General features: G+C 45.7%; 2 protein-coding genes across 3 annotated transcripts; both read left to right on the top strand.

The window, feature by feature from the left end:
- The first annotated feature begins 419 nt into the window (after positions 1–419).
- Positions 420–11,081, top strand: clasrp (CLK4-associating serine/arginine rich protein). The gene is made up of 21 exons (XM_053423053.1): positions 420–518; positions 1,813–1,952; positions 2,373–2,470; positions 2,952–3,053; positions 3,442–3,521; positions 3,740–3,824; positions 3,959–4,095; positions 4,422–4,518; positions 4,775–4,853; positions 5,255–5,328; positions 5,443–5,484; positions 5,581–5,778; positions 6,135–6,476; positions 6,564–6,743; positions 7,216–7,255; positions 8,686–8,746; positions 8,900–8,958; positions 9,072–9,118; positions 9,213–9,304; positions 9,545–9,569; positions 10,446–11,081. The coding sequence occupies exons 2-21, from the start codon at positions 1,854–1,856 to the stop codon at positions 10,486–10,488; spliced, it is 1,980 nt and encodes a 659-aa protein (XP_053279028.1). The 5' UTR covers positions 420–518; positions 1,813–1,853; the 3' UTR covers positions 10,489–11,081.
- Positions 11,082–12,609: 1,528 nt separating this feature from the next.
- On the top strand, positions 12,610–20,928 carry znf296 (zinc finger protein 296). Of its 2 annotated transcripts, none has more exons than XM_053422952.1 (3): positions 12,610–12,911; positions 15,295–15,660; positions 19,163–20,928. In XM_053422952.1, exons 1-3 carry the CDS (start codon positions 12,860–12,862, stop codon positions 20,896–20,898), a joined length of 2,154 nt encoding a protein of 717 aa, XP_053278927.1. In that variant the 5' UTR covers positions 12,610–12,859; the 3' UTR covers positions 20,899–20,928. The 2 variants fall into 2 exon arrangements, with proteins under 2 accessions (XP_053278927.1, XP_053278928.1); XM_053422953.1 differs by lacking the exon at positions 12,610–12,911 and adding an exon at positions 12,942–13,893.
- The last annotated feature ends 2,745 nt before the right edge of the window (positions 20,929–23,673 follow it).

Here is a 23,673-nt window from a genome sequence, read left to right as displayed (position 1 = left end):
AACATTCTGCTCTAGTAGACATAAGGAAAACAATAGAGGTTATATAAATAGGTGAATCTTGTGATAAAGAAACGATGCAGCTTCATATAAAACAATACATATTTACCAATTGCAGAGGAAATATATTGTTATGATGGTTTCTTGCTTTGTGTGGGCAAACGTCATTCTTCATTAAGGTTATTAATGAGTTTATGTAATAATCATTAGTGCATACACTGTTCCTTTGAATCTGTTGTTAGATCAAATTGAATTATTGTACTTTAATTCACAAGAAATAATTTAAACTCTGCTCTATCCTACAGCGACATCTTGCGTCGTCAGCGGTGAACTGCATCCAACCTGAGCGCATGGTGTACTTGCTGGTGGGAAACGAGTGCAGCGCCCCCAACTGCCGGGGCTCGGTGCTGCAGTGACTAACACTCAGTGTACGGAGGTGAAAGAGGCGTGTGACGCTCCCGCAGCATCGACCTCATTTGCCCGAGATCAACCCCAGTGTGTGTCGGTGGTCCTAACAACAGGTACAGGGAGACGGGGACAACTATGCTAACGGTGCATCGTGTCCGGATTTCATGCCTGTTGCTTAAACGAGTTAAATGCGTCGTTTCCTTCGCCTCTGCACATACGCTAAGCTAAGCTAGGCTAGGCTAACAGCAGCAGCATCAGAGCTACGTGCTCAACCAGGCCGTCGAGCTCATAGAGTCGTGCTAACAAACTCAACCATAACTTTGAAAACACTCGTTTCACCTCCTGTTCGGCTGCAACAGCGACAACACTCCGCCTTAAACGCAGCGTTTAACAACACTTGCACGACGCAAAAGTGCGATTAGCTTCACACAGTCGGCGTGAGAGCATTAGCTGCGTTAGCCCTTTAGCCCGAGGTGGTTTGGCTCAGTCAAGAGATGCTAGCGATTAGACGAATTGGACATTTGTCCCTGTGTTGCAGCAACAGAGGGGGCGTGTAGTTATATTAAAACAACCAGTCCGACAAAATGAAAAGAAATGTTTCCTACAGTAAATGCTAATTGTCATTCAATTTAATTATTGTCATCGTATTGTTTTTTATAGCAACATGTGTGCAACATTAATTCGGATATGGGACAGTCACTTGAAGTTAAACATTTTAGGGACAAACGAGTGAATAACACACATCATTGAAGCCATTTTTTCAAATAATATCAGTTATAACCTTTGACCCAGAAGGAAAATTTGTATATTCAAGTTTATTCAAATAATTAAAAGGCCTTTGTCGCCACAACTGTGAAAAATCACATGAGGTTCTCGCGTTAACCTTTTATTGTCCTGGACGTCCTATTTACAAGAAATTAATATGCAACTTCAGGTTTTGAATAAATCCGACTATCGTGGTTTAGATTATTCGTTCACACCAAATAGGCTCATCATATTAATACCAGATGTAAATATTGTTTTAATTTTAACGCTACACCATTCAAATGCTCCATTCAATGTAGGACTAAATGATGCACAATAGAGAACTTACATCAATTTTCAGCCCTGCTCCAAAAACAACAGTGGGAAGTGTTTTTTCCTTCATGACCAGGATTCGTAGAAATTCTCACACAGCAATAATCATAAATGTTTTTTTGTCACTGAACCAGTATTGACATGCAGGATATTCTCAGAAAAACGATGTACGTGTCCATGTCGTATGTTCATTAAAGATAAGAAAGTTGTTGTGCCCGTTTTTTTCTGTCTCTTCTATAATTCTATCTCTGTATTTGATTCACCTCACACCACTCTATGCTTTCTCTTTCTCTCTTCTGCATGTGTCCGTCCCTCTTTGCCCTCCTGCAGCAACCGTGCCACGCCGCGCCCCCACCGCCAGCGGTGCCGTCATGTGGCAAGAGGCCCGCAAACACGAGCGCAAGCTCCGTGGTATGATGGTGGACTACAAACGCCGAGGAGAGCGCCGACGAGAATACTACGAGAAGATCGTAAGACACTTTGTCACATAACTGAGATGCGTGTCTGTGAAGATTGTCAGTCATGATATCTTCAGAAGTTGTACAAGTGAATGTAGGCAACTGGATTTGCCTGTTATTCTTGAAGAGGTTTCACCTCTTGTCCAAGAGGCTTCTTCAGCTCTAACTGACTAATGGGACTTTTCAGGTATTTTACCTCTGTGGGTCTTTACCTGTGTGAGAGTCGTTATGTTAAACAGGCACGGTCCCCCCCCCCCACTGTTCAGTGACCTGCTGGGTAAACATAACGACTCGGATGAGAGGTGAAACAACTTCTGAAGCTAACTCTGAGCTACTAACACAGAAATGGTTAAACATTATGTCTGGTGCACTGCAGTATGATATTTTTCACTCCTCGATGTCTTTTAATGGCCTCTGGTTTTGTCTCAATAGAAAAAAGATCCTGCTCAGTTTCTCCAGGTCCATGGTCGAGCCTACAAGATCCATCTGGATCCTGCTGTGGCATTGGCTGCTGAGAGCCCCATCAACATGTGAGGAAACACCATCATACAACCAACACACATTTTATCAGGAACTCCATTCGACCTTTTTAGTCATGCAATCATCCTTCAATTCACGTTAACATCAGAATGAAGGGAAAATGTGATCTCAGTAACTTTGACCATGTGGTGATTGTTAGTGCCAGACAGGCTCATTTGATTGTTTCTGAAAATACTATGTTCAGTCGAATTGATACAAAAAGTAAGAAACCATTCAATGGGCGGCGCCTCTGTGGACAGCAACAATGTCAGTGTCGCAGCCTGAATGTGCAGCTGACAAATCTGCAGAAAATATCTGATGCAATCATGTCAACGTGGAGCTCTGAATCTCAAATAAATGTCTCTAACATCTTGTGGAATCAGTGCCACGATCGACTGAGGCTGTTTGGACAGAGGCCCTGCCCACACACATCACGCATCGTGCTGTTGGGATCTCACTGTTCACACCTCCTATCTGTTCTGTTGTTTAAAGGATGCCATGGCTGGGAGACGCCAACAATATGATTGACAGGTTTGATGTAAGAGCTCATCTGGACTACATCCCCACCTACACACCTCCTCTGCTCAGCACTTCGTAAGTCCTTCCATTACACGGAGCCACATTTATCCCAGCGTCTATGTAGTGTGAATATTTTATGATATTCAGTGTTTTGCCTCACTGTTACACTACATTTGTGGGGACATTCATGTGTTCTCCAGTTTTGCTAGGCCCCTTGACAGTATGGATTTGTTCTCACCGTGGTGGTATAGCAACGTATTACTGCAGTTTACAGCCAATTATACCTGCCTCGGGCAGTGGAGCTGTCATAAACACTCCTGTAACGTTCACCAGCAAAAAACAGACAGGATCGCTCTAGCTGTTATCTATTCCTACATGCACAGCACGGCAGGAGCTTCTCTGCACAACAGCAACAAATCCTCCACTTTACCCCGTGGGTCTTTGTCTACTCTTTATTATGCAGCACCCCAGAGCAGGAGACTGAGGAGAGGAAGTGTAACTATGAGCGCTACAGAGGCCTCGTGCAGAACGACTTCGCAACCAGTGAGTATCACAAACCTGAGAGCTGATGTTCTTCCAAGAGAAAATTAAGTTTCATGTAACTCTGGGACGCTAAAAAACAATTTTCACAAAACAAAACAACAATTCGAACATGACGGGGTTGTATATGTGTTATTTGAGTACGACAGTAGTGTGTGAGCCGGCCCCTTGGTGCGTGTAGTTTTTGTTGCCCCCTTTAACTCCCTGCTGTTCTCCTACAGTCTCTGAGGAGCAATGTTTATATCAGATCTACTTGGATGAACTCTACGGTGGTCTGCAGAAACCAAATGAGGACGAGAAGAAGAAGTAGGTCATTTAAAGTTACAGCTTCATCCTCACATAAAATATACATGTGATAATCACAGGTTGTTTGCTCATTGAAGCATTTACAGCAATGTGTAATGATGAATTGTGTTTTTTTTTTTTTTTTTTTTATGTAGGCTGGCAGAGAAAAAGGCCACCATCGGATACACGTATGAAGACAGCACTGTGGCCGAGCCGGACCCCCAATCAGACAAAGATGAAGAGAACTCCGAGAACAGTGAATCAGAAGAGGATGAGGGAATCCCAGATATTGGTGAGGAAATCACTTTGACACTAATGATATTTGCATGTTTAGAAAATAAGACATATACCCAAAACAAACAAGAAGCAAAGAAGAAGCATTGAGGCATGACAATATTCAGATTTTGGTCTTTATCAGAAATAAAGAATTGCAAATGTAAGAAACTTCCTGATTTTAGAAATCTGACAACTTGAGGTTTGCCTCTTTCTGCCAAGTGTTTAAATGTTTGCTTATATATTTATATTAAACCTTCTTACCTGCAGTGAGGCGACGAGCTGTTCTGAAAACTCTAAGTAGAAGTGTTAGATTTGATTTAACATGTCACTGTTTTTGTGCAGATGTGGAGGTTGATGTTGATGAGCTGAACCAGGAGCAGGAGTTGGACCTGAACAAGATGGCGACACCATATGGAATGGCTGAAGGAGACTTTGTCAGGTAACGAGGGATCACATGCGGAACTTTGTTTGCAGATGTCTATGAATGTGCTAGTGGGTGTTTTGATGATCTCAGAGGTATAAACCGTTAATATACCATTTTCTTCTCAGGTTGAACAATGTTTATGTGCATAGTTGTAATATTTAGCTTTTATTTTTTACCTGTAAGTATTTTTATTAAACATTTGCAGTGTTTTCTCCAGTTGATGAAAAGATTCCTAATTATCATTTTAATGCTGTGAATTTTTTGCCTGCAGGATGTTGAGGAAAGACAAGGAGGAAGTGGAGGCCATCAAACACGCCAAGGCTCTGGAGGCTGAGAAGGCCATGTACTCTGTAAGATAACATCTATAGAATTTGTTGTTGTCACGCACTTCATTTCACAACTTTGCAATGTATATATATAGCTGTTTTCAGACATGACCTTGTGTATAATACGGAGAATTGGCTATAAAACTTTACCCGCGGTTTGCCTTTCACACATGCACAACAGTGCAGACGGGGGGGGGGGGGTCTCTGCACAGACACGTTCACAACAGCATCAAACTGCTGTGTTCACACATCGACTTCTCCTGGATTTCTATGGACTTTACACTAGGAGACCAGGCTGATAAAAGCTGCTGCAGAGCGTCTCACTCTGACATTTGCTTTCACACACACACTTCCTCCTGAGAAAATAAGGTGAAACCTCAGAGTTCAGTTCATGTCTGAAAGCAGCTTTTGTGTGATCACTGTAGGGCCGCCGCTCTCGCAGACAAAGGAGAGAGTTCAGAGAGAAGAGGCTTAAAGGTCGACAGATCAGTCCACCGAGGTAATTTGGTTGTCTTTGAGTTTTTTTTTTTCCTATTTAAAAATTCACATTTAATAATTTAACTTATTTTTAAATAATTGTTTAACTCTTGTCTGCAATCCTCCTGGATTTCAGCTACGCCAGGAGAGACAGCCCAACATATGATCCCTATAAACGGTGAGTTAACTCACTGCTTATCTGTGTCCCTCTTCAATTTTTTCAGCCCTTTTTTTGTGCAATGTTGTAACGTTATTTTCCCTATTTTATTTTTAGACCAGAGTCAGAATCCAGCTCTGCGTCGCGGTCACGTTCCAAGTCTCCTGGCCCAGAGAAGATCACCTTTATCACCAGCTTTGGAGGCAGCGACGAGGAAGCTGCAGCAGCAGCAGCAGCAGCTCAAACACCCGCTCCTCACTCTGGCCACCCCCCCTCCACCTTGCAGAACCCCGCAGGTCATAGCAGGGGCTCCCGGTCGGTAACTTTCCCTCTCCCTGGCTTTTCATTGGTTATGTCCTCATGCACAGTATTAAGTCCGAATGCTGATTGATTTTTTTGGGAGGATCGGTGAGGCGGATCCGTTTTTAATCCTATAACATACCAGTTCAGTTAAGACCTTTTCTTCTACAGTGCATGTGCAGAGAAAGACAGTATGATCAGGGAGTTTATGATTCTGTGTGTGTTTAACATTATGACATAATACAGAAAGTTGCAATTTCTTATGCCTCTAATGACCATGAAATAGTAAGCTCCCAAGAAAACTGAAAATTTCTTGATAGACTAGGTGCTAGGCTGGTGTTGTTACTAAAGCCCTGTCTCTGTTTGTCCAGGAGACGAAGGTCATCCTCCAGTCGCTCCCCCTCCTCCTCCTCCCGCTCCTCATCTCGGTCTTCCTCGCGTTCATCTTTCCGTTCGCGCCGAGCCCGACGAGGTCGCGGGGCGAGGGACGGGCGTCGCTCCAGAAGCCACTCGCGATCAAGACGGCGTTCCAGATCTCACTCCAGAAGTAGAGGGGGAAATGGAGGAGCCGCATCCTGGAGGAGACGTGACCGGACAAGATCAAGGTCTAACGACCGAGAGAGAGAAAGGGAGAGAGACAAGGAGAGAGACAAGGAGAGAGACAAGGAGAGAGACAGGGATAGGAGACGATACCCAGCACGCAGGCGAACAAGGTACAATCCCTCTCTGACCATCCACCAGGCTATAGTTAGTATTTTCCAATCGGCATGTTTGAGACGTGGTCTCATCTTTTTGGTCAGGTCCCGTTCCAGCTCACGGCAGGGGGGCAGTTCTCGGCGAGGTAGCCGGAACAGTGGAGAACACCGGAGGGTAGACAGTGGCAGCCGCAGCCCCTCCCAGTCCCCTGGCGACAACAGTCCCTCCCCTGATCACAGAGGGGCCCAGCCCTCGACCACCTTTATCGCTGACAAGCTAAGAAAGTAAGAAATACGTTAATGCCAACAGACATGAATCTGCACCAACTCACAAACACGTGGAAATGTAGAGGAATAATCTTTAGTTTTGACTCAGACCTTCGGTTGAGTCACACATGCGTTGTGAAAAGTTGGAGTGTAGACGGTGAAGGGCTTCGTTCATTTTCTTTCCCTTTCATATCACAGTGTTTAATGATTTTAATGATTGTTAGACTCTACCGTTGTTTAACAATATAACCTATCCTGCACCTCAGCCATGATGCAGTGAATCTCTAATAAATGTTCTCTCAGCAGTGCAACACCATGAAGCCAGAAACAGCCTATGTGTTGATATCTCTTCTCATTAATGCATAGTCATGCTTTTAACGCCTCATTCAGCCTTAAGACGTGTTAGAAAGTTGATGTTTGGATATAAATCATTTGATTTATATGTCCTCATCACATAGAATTGTGTTCTATCTCCTTCTCCTCTCTCCAGGCCTGATACTGCGAGTGGTAAAGAGACGGGAGCTGCCAAAGTCAGTAAGAATTTGATCTAGCTGGGTTTTCTTGCTAAAGCCTACGCCTCCCTCATCCCTGACAGGCTGACATGGTTGTCCACCATACTGGGATATAAAAGCCATTGTTGCCCTCAGAGGGGGGAAAAAAATGATTTGATTTTTTTTTTCTCCCCCCCCCCCCACACCTCAAAACTGGACATGCGCTGCTGTAAAAGCCCCACATCTACTTTGAAATATCCAGTGCAGTATTCCTGCTGACATAAATGACAGAGTTAATGCTGCCACCCCTGAATCGAGTGAACGGGTAGACTGACTCTGGAGCTGTTTATTGTCCTGATTGTGCTTTAAGTGGTGCTTTGTCTTATAACTGTTCATAGCCTCAAATGTGCACTCGCACATCACAGGCCCTTTTCTCTTATGACCATAAGTCTTGTGATGAATGGATATTGGCCAATTTATCCTTTCTGACACTCTTTAATTGTAGTTTTTATTTAGCTATATCAAGGGTGGTTTGACCAAATAGATTGAACTCGGGATAAAAGTTAAAGGAAACTTTGGACATTTTGGTAAATACACTTGTCTTGTCAATTTAAGTTTAAAATGATTGAAACTTGTCACTCGAAACGCTCAGCATCAACATGGCTAAAGGGGAACGAGCGGGAAAGTATTTTCCAATGTGTGCAAAACATGTTTGATGTAAACGTACCGACCGAAATATCCAGCAAGGGAATGTGATCAGTCAGATATATCTCATTGAGTTTATTTCCCAAAATGTCAAATTATTCCTCCAGCATTAACTTTCACTTTTTGTCATTCTCTAACATTCTGGATCATTCGTTGTCCTGGCTCCTCTTCTCCTCTGAAAGGAAAACAAAGACGACTGCATTTGAACTTATAACCTGCTCTTCTGTTGAATTTGCCTGCAGTGTCGTTACCTACAGCTTTTCTTGCCTGGCCAGGTTTTAACAGCCCGCTCGTGGGTGTGTCAGTGACTAAATGCCACTTGTTCCTCATGAATTCTGTTAATGTCAACGGACCTGAACTTTGTCAGCGTTTCACATTCCAACCAAAGCTTCTTCAACTGTCCTCGTCCTTCTCTCTCTGACCTTGTCCCTACATATATATTTGTGTAAAGGTTCATGTGGCTGGGTCCGGGTCTGCTTCTAATCCGTCCTGCAGCAGCAGTTTACCTCTCTACACACGCACACATACACACACACACACACACATACACACACACACACACACTACTTAGCTTGTGATCTCACACTATACCTGTTTAACAAGCGTCACATGAAATCAATTTATCTTTGGCTTTTCTCTCTCCACTACTAACTATACATAAGGGTGATATCAGCGATATTTTGTATTACAAGGTACACTTAATATTACACACACACTTTTTGCCACGCTGTGAGATGATGTGCTAACACTTTTATCACCTGCAGCCCAAGATGACGCCACAGGAGCGACTGAAGCTAAAAATGCAGAAGGCGCTCACCAGGCAGTGTGAGTACAATTGAGCAGAGTGTGTGTGTGTGTGTTTATGGTTTGTGCATAAGCTAAACAATACAGTTTCAGTTTTCAAGATGTTAAGAAATTATCATTTTTAATATAAGTTTTCGTTCCTTCTCGATTCATGTGTATTTTTCTGTGTTGCAGCCAAGGCGGATAAAAGAGCTGCTCAGGTTAAGGTCCAGCAGCAGGAGAACAAACGTCAGGTTTGTGTGTGTTTGTGTGTGTGTGTGTTTGTGCGCGTGCTTGCATCACATTTGGGTGAAAACAGGGACTCTATTATCCTTTCTGTCCTTTAACTGTTCTGTTTGTTTTATAGGAGCGAGAAGGAGAATTAAGAGCCATGGCACGCAAAATACGCATGAAGTAAGGTTCCGTGTGTGTGCGTCTTTCGGGAGATTTTTGTGTTTCGTAATTGTGTGTAATTTGCCACTGTCTGATCCAGCGGTTCTGTGTTTAGGGAGCGTGAGCGCCGTGAGAAAGAGAGAGATGAATGGGAAAGACAGTATGGGAGACAAAGCCACTCGCCTTCTCCTTCTCCTTCCAAATATGGTGAGAGATTAATTTTCTGATCAGCAACAACCATATGGATCTAAAATATTAGTAATACTTCGGGGTTTATTGTGTGAGCACTGCTGAGTACTCGAACAGAGGAATCCAGAATATTTAATCAACTCAGCGTCTGTCTGATTTGCTGGAGTCAGTTTCTACTCAAACAGTTTTATAGGCTTTAAAATGTTCTGCTGCTCCTGCTGTTGTTTTGATCACATGTCTGTGTCTTCTGTCCCTCAGGCCGAGAACACAACTCGCACAGAAGGTATGTAAGAAGCCACAAGAATCTGCACAGCTCAAACGAATCAGATTTAATTGTTTATTATTTTTTCATATTAATTCACAAACATTCTCACAAAGGCTGTGTGAGTGAATTAAGTTGGAAAGAAAGCACCCAAAAAAAAAAACACGTTCAAGTTAATATCTAAAACTAAAACCAAAACTCTGCCACGGCCGAACAGTCCACTTAAATTCAATCAGGCTGCACCAAATTTCACACAAACATGGGATATCAGTTAACAGGCTGTTATCAGGATGTATTTCATAAAGATCCATGAATTAAATGCCCCCACGATGTTAAAGGTAAAATCTTGATATGCCCCCTAATCCAGATCCCCTCCAAAATGTTAAGGGTTCTTCTTGGCAGTTTACCCACCCTTCCACCAAGTTTCAAGAAAATCAGCTCATCAGTTTTTGCGACACTCAGACAAACGGCAATGAATACATCACCTCTTTGGTGGAGGTTATAAACTTAAATACTGTAAACTTATTAGTTATATTAATAGTTTCCATATAATATCCCAAATAATACCAGTTTGAGCCACAATAAAAGAATTAGCTTTTGTTATATAAGGGTTCTTGTTTAGACATCCAGATTTGATCTGAATGATTTTATGCTTTGCTCAACTGCCCCATGATTGGCTGATCAACTTGACAACTAATGTTAAATGTGACATTTCTAAAGCGCGATAGACACTGACAAAGATGTCAACTTGAAAAGAATTCAAGCTTTACCTGACTTTTATATGTGTATGTATCAGTAATCATATAGTACATAGAGACTTCCATATAATATGTTATTGTTGATGTTTTTACTCTGGTTCGTCCTTCAGCATTGTTTTTTTTCTTTTCATATCACCAGGAGGTCACGGTCTCGATCGAGGAGTCCTCCCTACAGATACTGAGCTCACACACACACACACACACACACTGTACAATAATGAGTTGTGGGAAGAAGATGGGAACAGATGAAACGATAAATCTCAACCTCTGATACTGTCAGAGGGTAAAACATTGATCTGATACCTTAGTTCCACTGATCGCACAGCTGATTGGATCAGCCCAGCTGACTTTGATCTGCCATTTTCCGTTTTGCTTCATCTTGTAAAGAATCATGTTATTAAATGAGTTTCTTCTCCTCGGCATGCTCCCATTTTCTCGTTTCTGCCTGAACACTTCTCACTGTGGACGGATCTGCAGACATTTGCATTTCTTTAAAGTGTTTGATACAAAGCAATACCTAAACCTTCACCTCACATCACCTTCCTCATGTCAGTGTTTCCTCCACGTTTTACTTTTACCAAACAAGTCTCAAGAAAAGATGTACAGGATATTTAAACGCATCCATGAGAAACTTGTTAATGCATTTATTAAACCAATCAAATGCTTTTTTTATACTCTGCCCTCTTATCAACCGGTTAAATAACAGCAAACTTTTTTTTCTCAGTGATGTGGAATGTTAAATACAGATCAGAAAATAAAACCAACTATGAAACTATTTGCTTATTTTTGTTTTTATTTCTATAGAGAATTCCATTCTATCTATCTATCTATAGGTGAATAGTTTACACACAAATATTAAATTTAGAAAGGAGGATTGTGTCTGTTTGAAAATATGTGTAAACAAAGATCCCTCCACTTTTGCTGTGGAAAATGACTGGTGTTCGTGATACATGGTAACGATAAATAATGCACCTATGTTGCAGCACATTTTTTAACTTTAACACAAGACTTTATTTTTTACAAAGCATGTGTGCCCTATTGTTTAAAAAAATCTGAATATAAAATTTTTTTTTTTTTATACACATCCAGTACCTAAGATATTTCATAAAATGTTGACTGCAGTTAAACCAGATGGGATGATGATAAAGTTTTCAAACTTCACTCTGCACTATAGACTGGTTTTAATAAAAAGCTTTGCACACAACGTTCAGCACACAAACCATAAAGTGGAAATTTATGGCTAAACTGTTGGAGGAGTCACTAAACGAAAAGGAGTCATTCTGAAGTAGCTCCGGAGCATCAACATAGACCAATCAAACAGGCTGCCTTAAAACAGGCATTAAGGTTATGGAAAGATTTGCATTATTATCATCCACATATTGTGTCCAGCCTCAAACAGGCATCCATAACCGTTATTTAGAGACTGAGAACAAAAAGAAAGAACCCAGAGAAGCAACATCAATAACCAAAATAAATTAAAAAATAATCCTTTTCACAATATTTAGAAACAATGACATCAAACTCATGAACATCAATATTAAACAACCAATCCATCCTTTGGCCAGTGTCTCAGAAGAGATTTGATGTACTAACTTGTCACAGAGGGTTGCAGTTGGTTGGTCTTGTCAGTAGGTGTCGACAGATCTCAGTGTTAAAGCTGGAGCTGTTTCACTGCAGCCTCTGAGTCACTGTTAAAGTTTACTTGTATTTGTCTGTGTTTTTTTTAACGGTCACAGCTGCTCAGTGCGAAAAGGAGAAATGAGTTCTGCTCTGGTTCCGGTTTGGTTTCACCTGTAGTGAAGCCGCAGGGAGGAGGAACTACACGTTTATTTCTACTGTCAGATGTGACTGAGACAAACACCGGTGTGTGTCTGTATTTGCTTGTGAGAGAGAGAGGGTGACTGTGTGTGTGTTGGTTTGTCTGAGAGAGACACTTTGTGTGTGTGAGAGAGAGAGACTGAGTGTGTGTGTGTGTGTGTGTGTCTGAGTGTGAGAGAGACTGTGTGTGTGAGAGACTGTGTGAGTGTGATTGAGAGAGAGTCTGTGTGATTGAGAGAGAGACTGATTGTGTGTGTGTTTGTGAGAGAGAGAGTGTGTGTGTGTTTGTTTATTTATGTGTGAGTGAGAATGTGTGAGAGAGGGAGAGAGAAAGTGTGTGTGTTGGTGTGTTTGTTTGTGTGTGAGAGAGAGAGAGTGTGTGAGTGTGAGTGTCGGTAAAAAAAAGTGATGGACAGCGTGTTACTCGAGGAGGGCGGGGTCAGGGTCGGAGGGGGCGGGCGGTGCTTCCTCTCGCCCCCTCCTGCCCTCTCCGCTCGGCTGCGGGGGAAGAAGTGTGAACTTGAACGCCGCCTTCACCGCTCAGTGCGAGTCCAGGCAGAGGCCACAGCGTCTCAGCAGCGGGTCCGCGTCGCGTTCTGTCACAACTTTCTTTCCCCCCGGAGAAGCAGCAGCGGAACAAGCCGGGTTCGGGTGCCGGATCGCGGGGGACTCGGGAGCGTGTGAGCTTTGCGCTGAGAGACCCAGGAAGGTGCCAAACGCGCAGCGCTCGTCGCGATGTCCAGACGCAAACTTGGAAGCAGACCGCAGCACCTGAGTGTGTTTCAAGGTAAGAGACGCGCGGCCACGCTGAGACTCCTGGACTAGAAGGAGGGAGGGGGGGGGGGCTTTCCTTTTTCTTGGGGCAAATCTAAAATCAATCTGTTTTGTAGATGGTTTTACGCGCGTGGTTTTGGACGCGCACTGGCACCGATCTTCGGAATTTCACGAGAGATGGAACATGCTGTTATTTGAAGTGAATCACTTCTGACCGGGTTCACAAAGTACTTGTGTGTGTGTTTACATTGACCACATCCAGACCGGTACGGCTGTTTCTCAATCCATCACGAGCACTTGGGTACATGTTTGCGTTAGAGCTTATAATGTTTCCCCCGTCGTGTTTGTCCTGATGTGCACTTTGGCTGCAGTCGGGCTCATAGAGGACGGACCGGTTTGTTGGCACGCTGCTCGCTGAGGCTACAGGTCCGAACATGATGATTAATGTCTGCAGGTTGCACCACGATCAAGTTTGGACTCTGGGACAGTTTCTCTTTCCTCTGTTTTTACTTTTCTTAGGACACATCTTCGTTTGTTAAAGCTTAACTTTGAGCTGAAGCCATCTTCTTTTACAGCCTGACACACTTACAAAAAAAAAAAGAAAGTGGGTCAGGTAAATAAGATAAACAACATGTTAGGTTTCTGATCAAATGGGTCAAACACGGACGTGGTGGGGAAACATGTGATGATGGAAAAAGAAGAAACTCACACACAATGTTTTTTACAGTTGAGACCATTGATGCGTGTCTGGTGTGACCACAGGCCCTGACTCAATCCTCTCTCTCTCTTTGTGTGTGTGTGTGTGTGTGCGTGTGTGTGCGCGTGTGTGTGTGACCGCGCCTTGCAAGTCTGCACAAACAGCGCACCACTGAAACAGGAAAGGTGACATTTCTGAGTAACAACTGGCGAGATCCGACTTCAGACTGTACTGTCTGTACCTGTCCTGTGCACTCGCCGGCCTAGCCCTGGCAGGTGGCTCCGGTCCAGGCATCAAGGTGTGCCCATGGCCGTGTTGAGCAAGACCACTGACCCCTCCTCCCCCTCTTCTTCCTCTTCCTCAAAGAGCCAGAGGTGATAGCTCTCTCTGGTGACATACATCCAAAGTTTCCCAGGGCCCCAAATTAAAAGGTTTGCATCCGTGTGCAGATTTGTGCAAACCTCAAGAGATGTGACAGGTTGTTGAACCAGTTGAGCTGTCCTGTATGCTGGTGACCTATAAAACGAAAACAACCACCGGGCCGCTCTTATCTCAAACACCTCCAGTGGCTTTTTTTTCTCTCTTTTTTTTATTGCAATCAACTTCCTGTTGAGAAAGCCTTGCTCCTGCTGCCTGCGAGCGTCTGAGGGCCCATCGTGTTATGAGTGGGAACTCATCAAAGTGTGGATTCAGTCATTTGACTCAGCAGAACACAGTGGTTGTGGTGTTTAGTGGAGGTGTGTGTGATTGTGTGAGTGTGTGTATGTGTGTGTGCTCTGCTGAGATGGACAGTTGTGTTTTCTGACAGCAGCCTCAGTCAGAGCGAGCAGATCTGATGGGTAGGTTAAAGGAAGTGGTCAGTATTGGCTGAGCAGATTGGCCTCGTTTCTTTTACAACTGAAAGTAGCACTTTCTGTCACCACGCCTGCTTTGTTTGTTCCACTGAGGTCTAACGGCCACTTGTGCCACTTTCTGTTGAAGTCTGGCTTCTTAAGAACATGGTCCAAAAAATGGTCCTCAGCAGAAATTCCAGATTATCTGGGACTCTCTTGAACGTGGATCATGGATGTTGGCTGTGTTAGTACCGTCAGGTGTTTTAATGGGAGAATGTGGGATGTTTGATTTAAAGGGAAATAAATGTAATATATAATGTGTCACTTCTTCTTTTTTTTGTCTGGACAGATAGTCAATGTGTTCAAACCCCCCTCTATTGTGAATCTTCTCCCTGGATTTACAATAGAGGCCTCACACCCCAACTCTAGATTAAATTGTGAAACAGGCAGTGATTGACAAACTAGTGCTATGACAAAATATTTTTTTTACCAGATTCATCTTTTGATCAAGAAAACTTGATTCCAGGGTCCAAGGGGGCCTCTTCAAATGACTTGATTTGTCTGATCAGTCGTCGAAAACCCAAATATATTCACTCTCTTGTCACCAGAGACTAAGAAAACAACTTAAGATTCAAATTTAAGAAGCTGAAAACAACAACGTTGCCAAATTTGTTTGAAAAGTGACTCAAATTAGAATTTTTTTTACCCATCTTCTTGTTTCACTTTCATTAAAATATTCAGATGTTTTTCTCTTTCATATACCAAAGGCGAGTTATGACCAAATCTCTGTAATCGCCTGTACTTGTGAATCTTGACGACCCCGATAACTGAAATGTCTCCCCTCCTCTGGCCGTCATGTTTTTCAGATGCCACTGTTATGGCGGATGGCACCGGCATACCAGAAGACCCTACTCCTCCTCCTCCTCCCCCTCCTCCTCCTCCACAGGTCCAGGCCCCCAGTGAGGGCCGCGACCTCCTGACCTGCGGCAAGTGCAGCCAGGCCTTCCCCCTGGCCCACATCCTGGCATTCATCCAGCATAAGCAGGGCGGCTGTGGCTTCCGAAGCCAAGCCACGAACGCCACCACCACGCCCCCCTCACCTGCCAACCGAACACAGCAGCGTGTCACCAACGCCAAGCTGGGGCAGGGCTTCATCGAGCTGAGGCGAGGGGCGGCCGGGGACCAAGTCTGGGGGGAGGAGCCTGGCGTGAAGGCGGAACCCAGCAAAGCAGGTGAGCACTCGGAGAGGGAACCAGTAAAAGAGGGCAGGTTGCTAATTGGTGACTCTGTATTTCTGTTTTGTTTTGTTGTTTTTTCCCCCTTTCAACTGCCCCCCTCTTCATTTAACAACTGCTACCTTCCCCCCCCCGGAGTCCAGCTCATTAGCTAGCCGTTGCCATTAGCAGACCAACGTGAGTTAGTGACGCACAGGCTAATTGTGTGGAGAGGATCGGAGTCAGGAGCGTTCAGAGTGCACTGGGGTCCCCTGGGGGCCCCACACTGAGCACCTGAGCTCCAGAGCTGCTTCCCATCTCCCTGACTGTCAGTCTCTGAGGTGAAGGGGCCACGTAAACAAGTTTCTCGGTCGCCCCGACGAGCGATGGACAACAGAGGCCTGACGCCACGCTTCTCTCAGAGCCGGCACGGCAGCACGTTCCAGTCTTTATGAAACCATCTGCGGTCCTTTGAAGTCGTGAAGGCTGCTGTGGGAAACGGTCGTGTGTTCGTGCAGCGCTGCTCGCCATCATGACACCGTAATGGAGGACGTTGCATCATGTCCTCCATGCTCCCGCTGCCCCGGGCCGAGCCACCTGAGCTCCTGGGAATCTTCTCTTTCCTCCTGCGTTTTCCTCATCGCATGCATCATCTTCTCTTATCTTTCCCCCCCGTCTTGTTTTCATAATTTCTGTCTCTCCAGGCATCCCTCTCTTCTTGTTTTGCATAAAATATTATTATGTGTTAGCGCTGGTTTCCCCAAAGGTCTTGTTTCGCTTCTTGTCTATTGATTTTTAAGAAAAGAAAAGTGAAAAAAATGCCTTTGAGGGATTTGTAGAATATAGCTTCTCACTCTGGGGGTCAAGTCCATCGAATCCCAAGCAATTCATGAATTGTCAGAGATATTATTTTTGAAATGTTCCCGTGAAATGTTAGCTGTGTTGTACTTTCCCCTTCAATGGTCAGTTTGTGAAGGTGACTGCATCTGTGAGCATGAGAGGATGTTGCAAATGGTCAGAGCATCTTGAGAAACACAAGGTGCCAATGCCCCTTTGCACATTTTGAAACACTCTCTGTCATGAACCCACAGGTTTGCAGTTCCTTCCTTTGTGTAACGCTCGGGAGACGAGTGCACGCGTAGTTTCCGTTTGTCCACAGCCGCTCATGTGTTTCTGTGCTGGCCTGTTTCTCATCTCTGGCTCTGCCTCTCACTCACAGTCCGAGAGACTTTCGGTAATTTGGCGGTTTATACAACGAACCCAACGTGTGCACGAGGCCGCAGGGAAAGAGCACGGCAGCGTTTTGAATAATGCAAAACTGGATAAGTTTCGGATTAAAGTTTAATTTGAACATTTCGAGTTTTTTTGTTCTTAAACGTAAATTGAACCCAGATTCATCTCCTCCGTTGGCCGCGTGGTTAACACGGCACAGAGCGGGTTTCGAACCTTTCGGCCTCGCGAGTGGTCGGAAGTCTTGTTTAGCTGGAGCTGTTTATTTGTGATGGAGGGCAACTGCACGCCTGAGACAACGAGAAGTGAAGGAGCAGTTATCCACGATGCATCGCTTCCCCCATCCAATTTTTTTGTATTCAAGCGGAGAGGCAGGGGGATGGATTACTGAGGAGCCGCGTGCATCTGTCTCGTTCCTTTTTATTTATTCTCCTTGTTTGTTTTCACTCCCCCTCAGCCCCCCCCCCCCCCCCCCCCCCAACCCATCCTCATTTCTTCTCCCATCTTCAACACACTTTCACTTTGCCCTCTTTCAATCCCCCCCCCCCCACCACCACCACCACCATCACAACCTCTCTCTCTCTTTTCTCCTCCCCCCTGCCTCCCAAGGGAGAAGAGATTCTGCCTGCTGCTCGTTAGTGCTCCCAGCCAATCTGCATTTTTAATTAGTAGTTATTGCTTCTGCTTAATATTCAAGTGCTACCCCGGGCCAAATGGGAATCCTTGCGAAAGGAAAAAAAAGACAAGGAGTGAGAGAGGGAGCGGGGTAGGAGAGAGAAACTGGCTGGGTATTGTGTTTCACTCCAGGACCCCGAGACAAAAGCCCCCCCCCCCCCCCCGATCACCCCTTCAGGGAAAGATTTGGAGGGTTTTGGGAGGAGGGTGAGGAGAGCCGAGGTTGGAGGATGGGTCTCAAGTACAATCCAAAGGGGTGACATATTTTCATGGTGTCTCTCGGCCCCCCGTACCACATTATAATCTTTTTTATCTAATTTTCTTTTCATCTCCCGAGCCCTGACCTACCTATCTGTCTATCGCTTTTTTTCCCCCTCCTTCCTCCTCCTCCTCCGCTCTCACTCTTCACCCTATTTTTAAAAGAAGTATCTGAACTTCTCCTGGGTTCCTCCTCGGGCTAGGTTAAAGGACATGAACAACCGCGGCTCCTCTCGTCTCCAGACAGAGGGAGGGCGGGCGGGCGAGGGGAAAGAGGGAGAACGAGGGGAGAAAGAGAAACAGTTGCTGTCTTTTTCATCTTCACTCTCCTCCCCCCTCCAGTAAAATACAGAAGGATTTGACTTGAGGAAACATGAAAGAGGCTTATACCAGAGTCGGCTTTGAACCTCTCCAAAAAAAAAAAAAAGAACTGTTTTCCTCCTCAATTTGGGGATCTTCTCTCCAATTTTGATTTATGCAGAACGGCCTCATTTGTCAAGCAGGCTGAGTCAGAGCCTGATTTGCATAAAGCCTTCGTTTGCTACGTTCTGCTAATTAGCAATTTGCAGCTTAATTGGAGAGAGGCTCTCGGTGAGGAGACAAAGCTATCCACGTATAAAAATATCTCCAGATGTACTTTGCGACATTGCTCGCCTCTTTGTCGGCCTCTCAGCTCCTGCTCTGCTGTGGCTCCGACTATCCGACTCTCCCCAACTCTAACTTTTTAACCTTGTGCCTCACCGGGCTCTGGCCTGATCCCGGAGACTCTTTGTCATGTTTTCAACTTTCAAGCGGAACCACAGATACTTATCGTGAAATCCTTCAGTTCCCCTCATTTCCCCAAAACCCTCTAAAAACACACAGTTTATTTGCTGTACTAGTGATGGACTTGTAGTGCAAAAAGGTGGTTTCACGAGACTACATTGAATGGAGAGTGGACGTCAGCCTTTTATCTCCTGCCCTGCTGTGGGTCCAACTATCGTTTCTCTTTCTCAACTCACTTTTGACTTTTTCTCTTGTGCCTCACCTGGCTCGGACCTGATCCCTGATTCTTAGGGTCATGTACAGATTTTATAACTTAAGCCGAGCTACCTGGAGAGTTAATGTTGGACTCGTTCATCGGGTGGACACAAACAGCCTTGGATCTGCTGGGTGTGTAATAAGGAAACTGTTTGGCCAACAAAAGCTTCTTAAAAATGTAAATGTTGTGTTCACAGCCTGATTTTCCGTCACCAAAGTGGTCAAAGAAATCTGTTTCATTCCAAGATATTTCAAAAGAAATATGTTCGCTCTCTATATCTATTTTTCCACCACCCATGAATCAAAATAGCTAAATCTATCCATCTTTGTTTTCCAGTGCCTGAGGAGCCGTCCTACTTCACCTGCCAGCAGTGTGATGGTGTGTTTCCGTCTGCCTGGGCGCTCCTACAGCACGCTCAGCACACACACTTCCTCAGCATCTACCAGGAGGACATGGAAGACGCCATGGATATGAGCGGTGGAGAAGGTTTCAAAGAGCACAAACCAGCTGCAGCCACTCTGGACCCACGTCACCTGAGCCAAGCTCTTGCGTCAGCCTTTCAGCCTTCCGCCCTGCGCCTCGGTCGCTCCCGTCAGACACACACCTCCTCCTCCAGTAACCTGCAGGCTCTGAACTTTTCAGTGCGGCTCAGGGAGCTCGCCGAAGGGAATAACAGCACCACTGGCAGCTCACCCGAAGGGCTGATGCTGTCTCCATCCTCCTCTCCACCAGCAGCGTCTCCCTTTCCTCGGGCTGGCATCCTCCAGGCAGACCTCCAATGTGAGCTATGTAACCAGAACTTCCAGTCGCTGCACGCCCTGTCCACCCACCGCCGGACACACGCCTGCGCAAGGCCCTATCACTGTGGAGTGTGCGGGCAGGCCTTCTCCCAGAGCGGCCAGCTGGCCCGTCATATAAGGAGCAATCACAGAGATGCTGGAGGAAGTGGATATGAGTCGGTGGACACGGCCATATTAGAGGAGGAGATAGGAAGACAGGGGATGAGAGGGAGGTTTCAAACACAACCAGCTGGAAACATGGGAAAGGATGTGAGGGCCCAGGGCCCCTCTGAGCTGGACCTGACCATGCCCAAACACCCCTCCATGGCTTCAGGCCTGATGCTGCTGACATCACAGGTTAGACCGCCAGACAGGGAGCTGCTGCGGCTGTACCAGCGCCCGAGAGAGGCAGGAGAGGTAGGGGAGGAGGAGGCAGAAGGCCAGGGGGAGCCCCAGCACACCTCGCCATGCGCCAGCCCCTCTGAAGGCTCACTGGAGAGCGGAGAGACGGGGGGCAGCGGGGAGAGCGGCATCGCCAGTGGCAACTGCACGCCCAAACGCCCGGAGATGGGCGACAGAGTGCGAGGCGCTGGAGAGTGGGAGAATGAAAGAGTTGAGATCATTGAGCAGGAGACGGAATGGAGCTCAGCCAAAGTCAGCGAGGCAGTGCAGGAGTGGCAGCGGGAGAACGAGCGCAGGAGCGTAGTGGGAGGTGTTGGCGTCGCTGTGAACAGCATCAACACAACGGCTGGTTCAGCCAGTAAGAAAAAGAAAGACGAGGCCTGCGAGTACTGCGGAAAACATTTCAGGAACAGCAGCAACCTGACCGTGCACCGCCGCAGCCACACGGGTGAGCGGCCGTACCGCTGCGGCCTCTGCAACTACGCCTGCGCCCAGAGCTCAAAGTTAACGCGCCACATGAAGACCCACGGCGCCCAGGGGGCTAAAGCTTCCTTCTTGTGCCAGCTGTGCAGCGTGCCCTTCACCGTCTACGCCACTCTTGAGAAACACTTGAAGAAAGTGCACGGCCTGAGTCACGGCAGCGTCGGAGCGTACGCGCAGGCCAGCGCTGCCGAAACTTTGGCTGCGATAAAAGCTGAAGAAGAAGCAGTGGGGGTGAAAGTGGAGGAGGATGAAGCCAGTTTGGATCAGATAGAAATGGAGAGCAAAGCGGAGGTGAACATGGAGCTGGAGGAGGGCCAGATCCAAGCAGAATATACGGAGAGCGGGAGTCCGGCCATAGTGAGCACACTCCCACCTGAGGGCAGTGCAGCAGTGAGCTCGGCTGTGTGAGCTGTTCACACCGGAGACATTAACACAACACAACACTGCACAGGTTGAACTCAGCATGCAAATAGAAAGAAATCACCCCATCCCCTGATAGCAATATCACAGCAGGCGGCGATCTGGTCCTCTCCGTCAGCACTAACGCACACAGCGGCCATGTTTCCCCCCCCCCCTCCGTCGTATGCTGAAACTAGGTGCCTTCAGCTCTGACAGACCACAGAGAGAAAACAAGGCCGTGACATTCAACAGGGAGATTACCAGAGCTGCTGAACAGGAAGTGAACCGCCACAGTCCACACCGCCACAGGAAACTGATCACCATGTTGCAGCGCAGGATGCAAAAAAGACGAGTGATTTATCTCCCTGGTGACCCACTGGACAGGTGGCGTCGGATATCAACTGTCAGATAACACAGAGAACGAATAAAATGGAATCATAACAAATGCAAAAACCTTAGCAATAGAGGGATGTTAATATATGTTCGGTATCAACAGATTGGGGAGAGGTGATGTTATGCTACCTGTAGCTGTTTTCCTTAGAGAAGACCTTTTAAAGACTAAAGACGTCCTGAACAGACACAGGGGTAATTCGAATCCAAACACTGTCCGCCTGCAGTTGCTCACACTCTTTTTTTTTTTTTTTAAAGGCGCTGGCTTGTCACAACACTTGTCACTTAACATAATGTTTACAGGGCTCACGGGGCCACGCGAGGCTGCGCTCTGACTTTGTGACAATATGTACGGACCATCTTCTCTTTTGTTTTTCTATTTTTATAAATGTGAACGAGGGGAATGTAAAGTCTCACCTACTGATGCTTTCCCATAATTAGTTTCTATGCATAAGAAAACACCCTGCCATTTTATCTCCATGTGAAACGGGTGTGTATCTTTATTTTCCTCTCTGTGTACTTAGTATCGTGACGGTAACTCCTCTCTTTCATCGTTTACATTTGTAAAGTGCCGGAACAGCTTGAAGCTTGTGCATGTTTTGCAGCCGTTTAAAACTGTCCTTCTGTTTGTTTCTTTCTTTTTGTTGTTGCCTGTGTTTGCGTTATTATTTCTAATTTATGAATGCTGCATGTTGGTGATTGTTTAGCTGATAAAGTCTGTTTCACTGCTGAACTACAGGGTTGAGAGGTGCGGTCATAGAGAGCACTTGCGTGAGTAAGTTGTGCGAATGTTGTATGTGTACAGAAGACAACAAAAAAAAATTGTCCTCTACTTGAGTCCTCTGTCCTGTGACCTTGTGTCCTGTCCATGTGTCAGCGATCAGGATTCTAACACACGTCCAGAGTGCGACTTCAAGTAGAGCCCCACCACCATTTTCATAACTACTGTGAGGACTTTAATACCACGATTTCTATACTTTGTGTCAGGGAATACCACTTCATATGTGATGAATGATTGCGAATGCATGCAGTGTAACTGTTCAGGGACAATATTTTTGTACATAGATTCACATACTTGCTGTTGCTATACTTATTATTATTGTTATTATTATTATTGTTATTGATAATATTATCTGCCTGTCACTGTTACATCCCCTCCACTTTTTTCCCCAGCACTGAACGCTGGCTGTTGTGAAGCTGTACCACTCTGCTGTCTTTGTAAACTCCACAGCATTTTGTACCATGTCATGAGGAGCCTCAATAAAAGAATTGAGGTGCAATGTGTTGTATTGTGGTATTTCTCTCTGCTTTTAAGTAGTTTTTTTTCCATGAATGTTTAATTAATAAAAAAAAAAAGTCGTATTCTGGGAAACACAACAAAGCTTTTGAAACTATTTTTAAGTGTCTGTTCTCACCAGGATGTTGTCTCCGTCAGTGGCGGTCCTTCCTCTGAGGACCACAGTCAGCGCTGAGTTATTAATTTTTAATTTGAGTGTTTGGATTGGGGACCCTCACTCCTTATTTACATCTTTGGGATGTTGGCGGCTTTGTCTGGAAACGCTGTAATGTAATTCCAGTGAATATGTGTGTGTGTGTGTGTGTGTGCATCCTTACTGGTATGTGTGGTTGTATAGATTTATTCGCGATGGTGTCAGTCATCTAGCAGGTTGTGGGATGGGTGCAGCGAGCTGTGATGGGACACAAGCGACAGGGAATTCTCAGGATACAAAATTGATGAGGCGTAGGGGGGGGGGGGGCAGCAGTTTGGTTATTGTTTGTGGGCACGTTAGGAAGCAGGGCAAGGTGGGTGGGGAGTGTCAAGGGGTTGGGATAATTGCTGACTCCATTTTAAGGGCATAAAAAACCTCTGCACCAGCATCTCTGGCCTTAACTCCACCCCCAGCCCCACTCCCCCCCCAAAAAAAATGAAGACGAAGTTCTATGATCCCTCTAGCTCATTAACAGCAGGTCTTTTAATGAGCTTTCAACAGGGTGGGGGCTGTGTAGATGAAGAGGAGGAGTGGGGTTGGATGGGAGGGGGGGTTATTGCACCAGATGCACACACACCCACTCCTACCAATTACCATTGTGTTATGGAGAATAAGGAGGAAGTGAAGACAGAAGCCCCTCAGACCCAGATGAGTCAGTTTGTCCGTTCATCTCCACAGAGACAGAAAAAGCTGTGTTGGCGACAGGTAACATCCTCCGTCTCTCCCTCTGGTGACCTCTGCCCGGCTCGCCTGTTTGGGCGCCACAGCCAGCGCCATTTGGTGCTCATATGGACCCAATTATGTTAGGTAAGGTGATACACTGCAGAACACAGTGCAGAAGCCCCTACAGCAAGTGGATATCTTTCTCTTGTCCCAGAGTGCCCTTTGTCTCCGTGCAGTCCAC

This window comes from Pleuronectes platessa, chromosome 5, assembly GCF_947347685.1.
Source record: "Pleuronectes platessa chromosome 5, fPlePla1.1, whole genome shotgun sequence".
NCBI classification, from domain to species: Eukaryota; Metazoa; Chordata; class Actinopteri; order Pleuronectiformes; family Pleuronectidae; genus Pleuronectes; species Pleuronectes platessa.
This window is presented reverse-complemented; position numbering and strand designations above follow the sequence as displayed.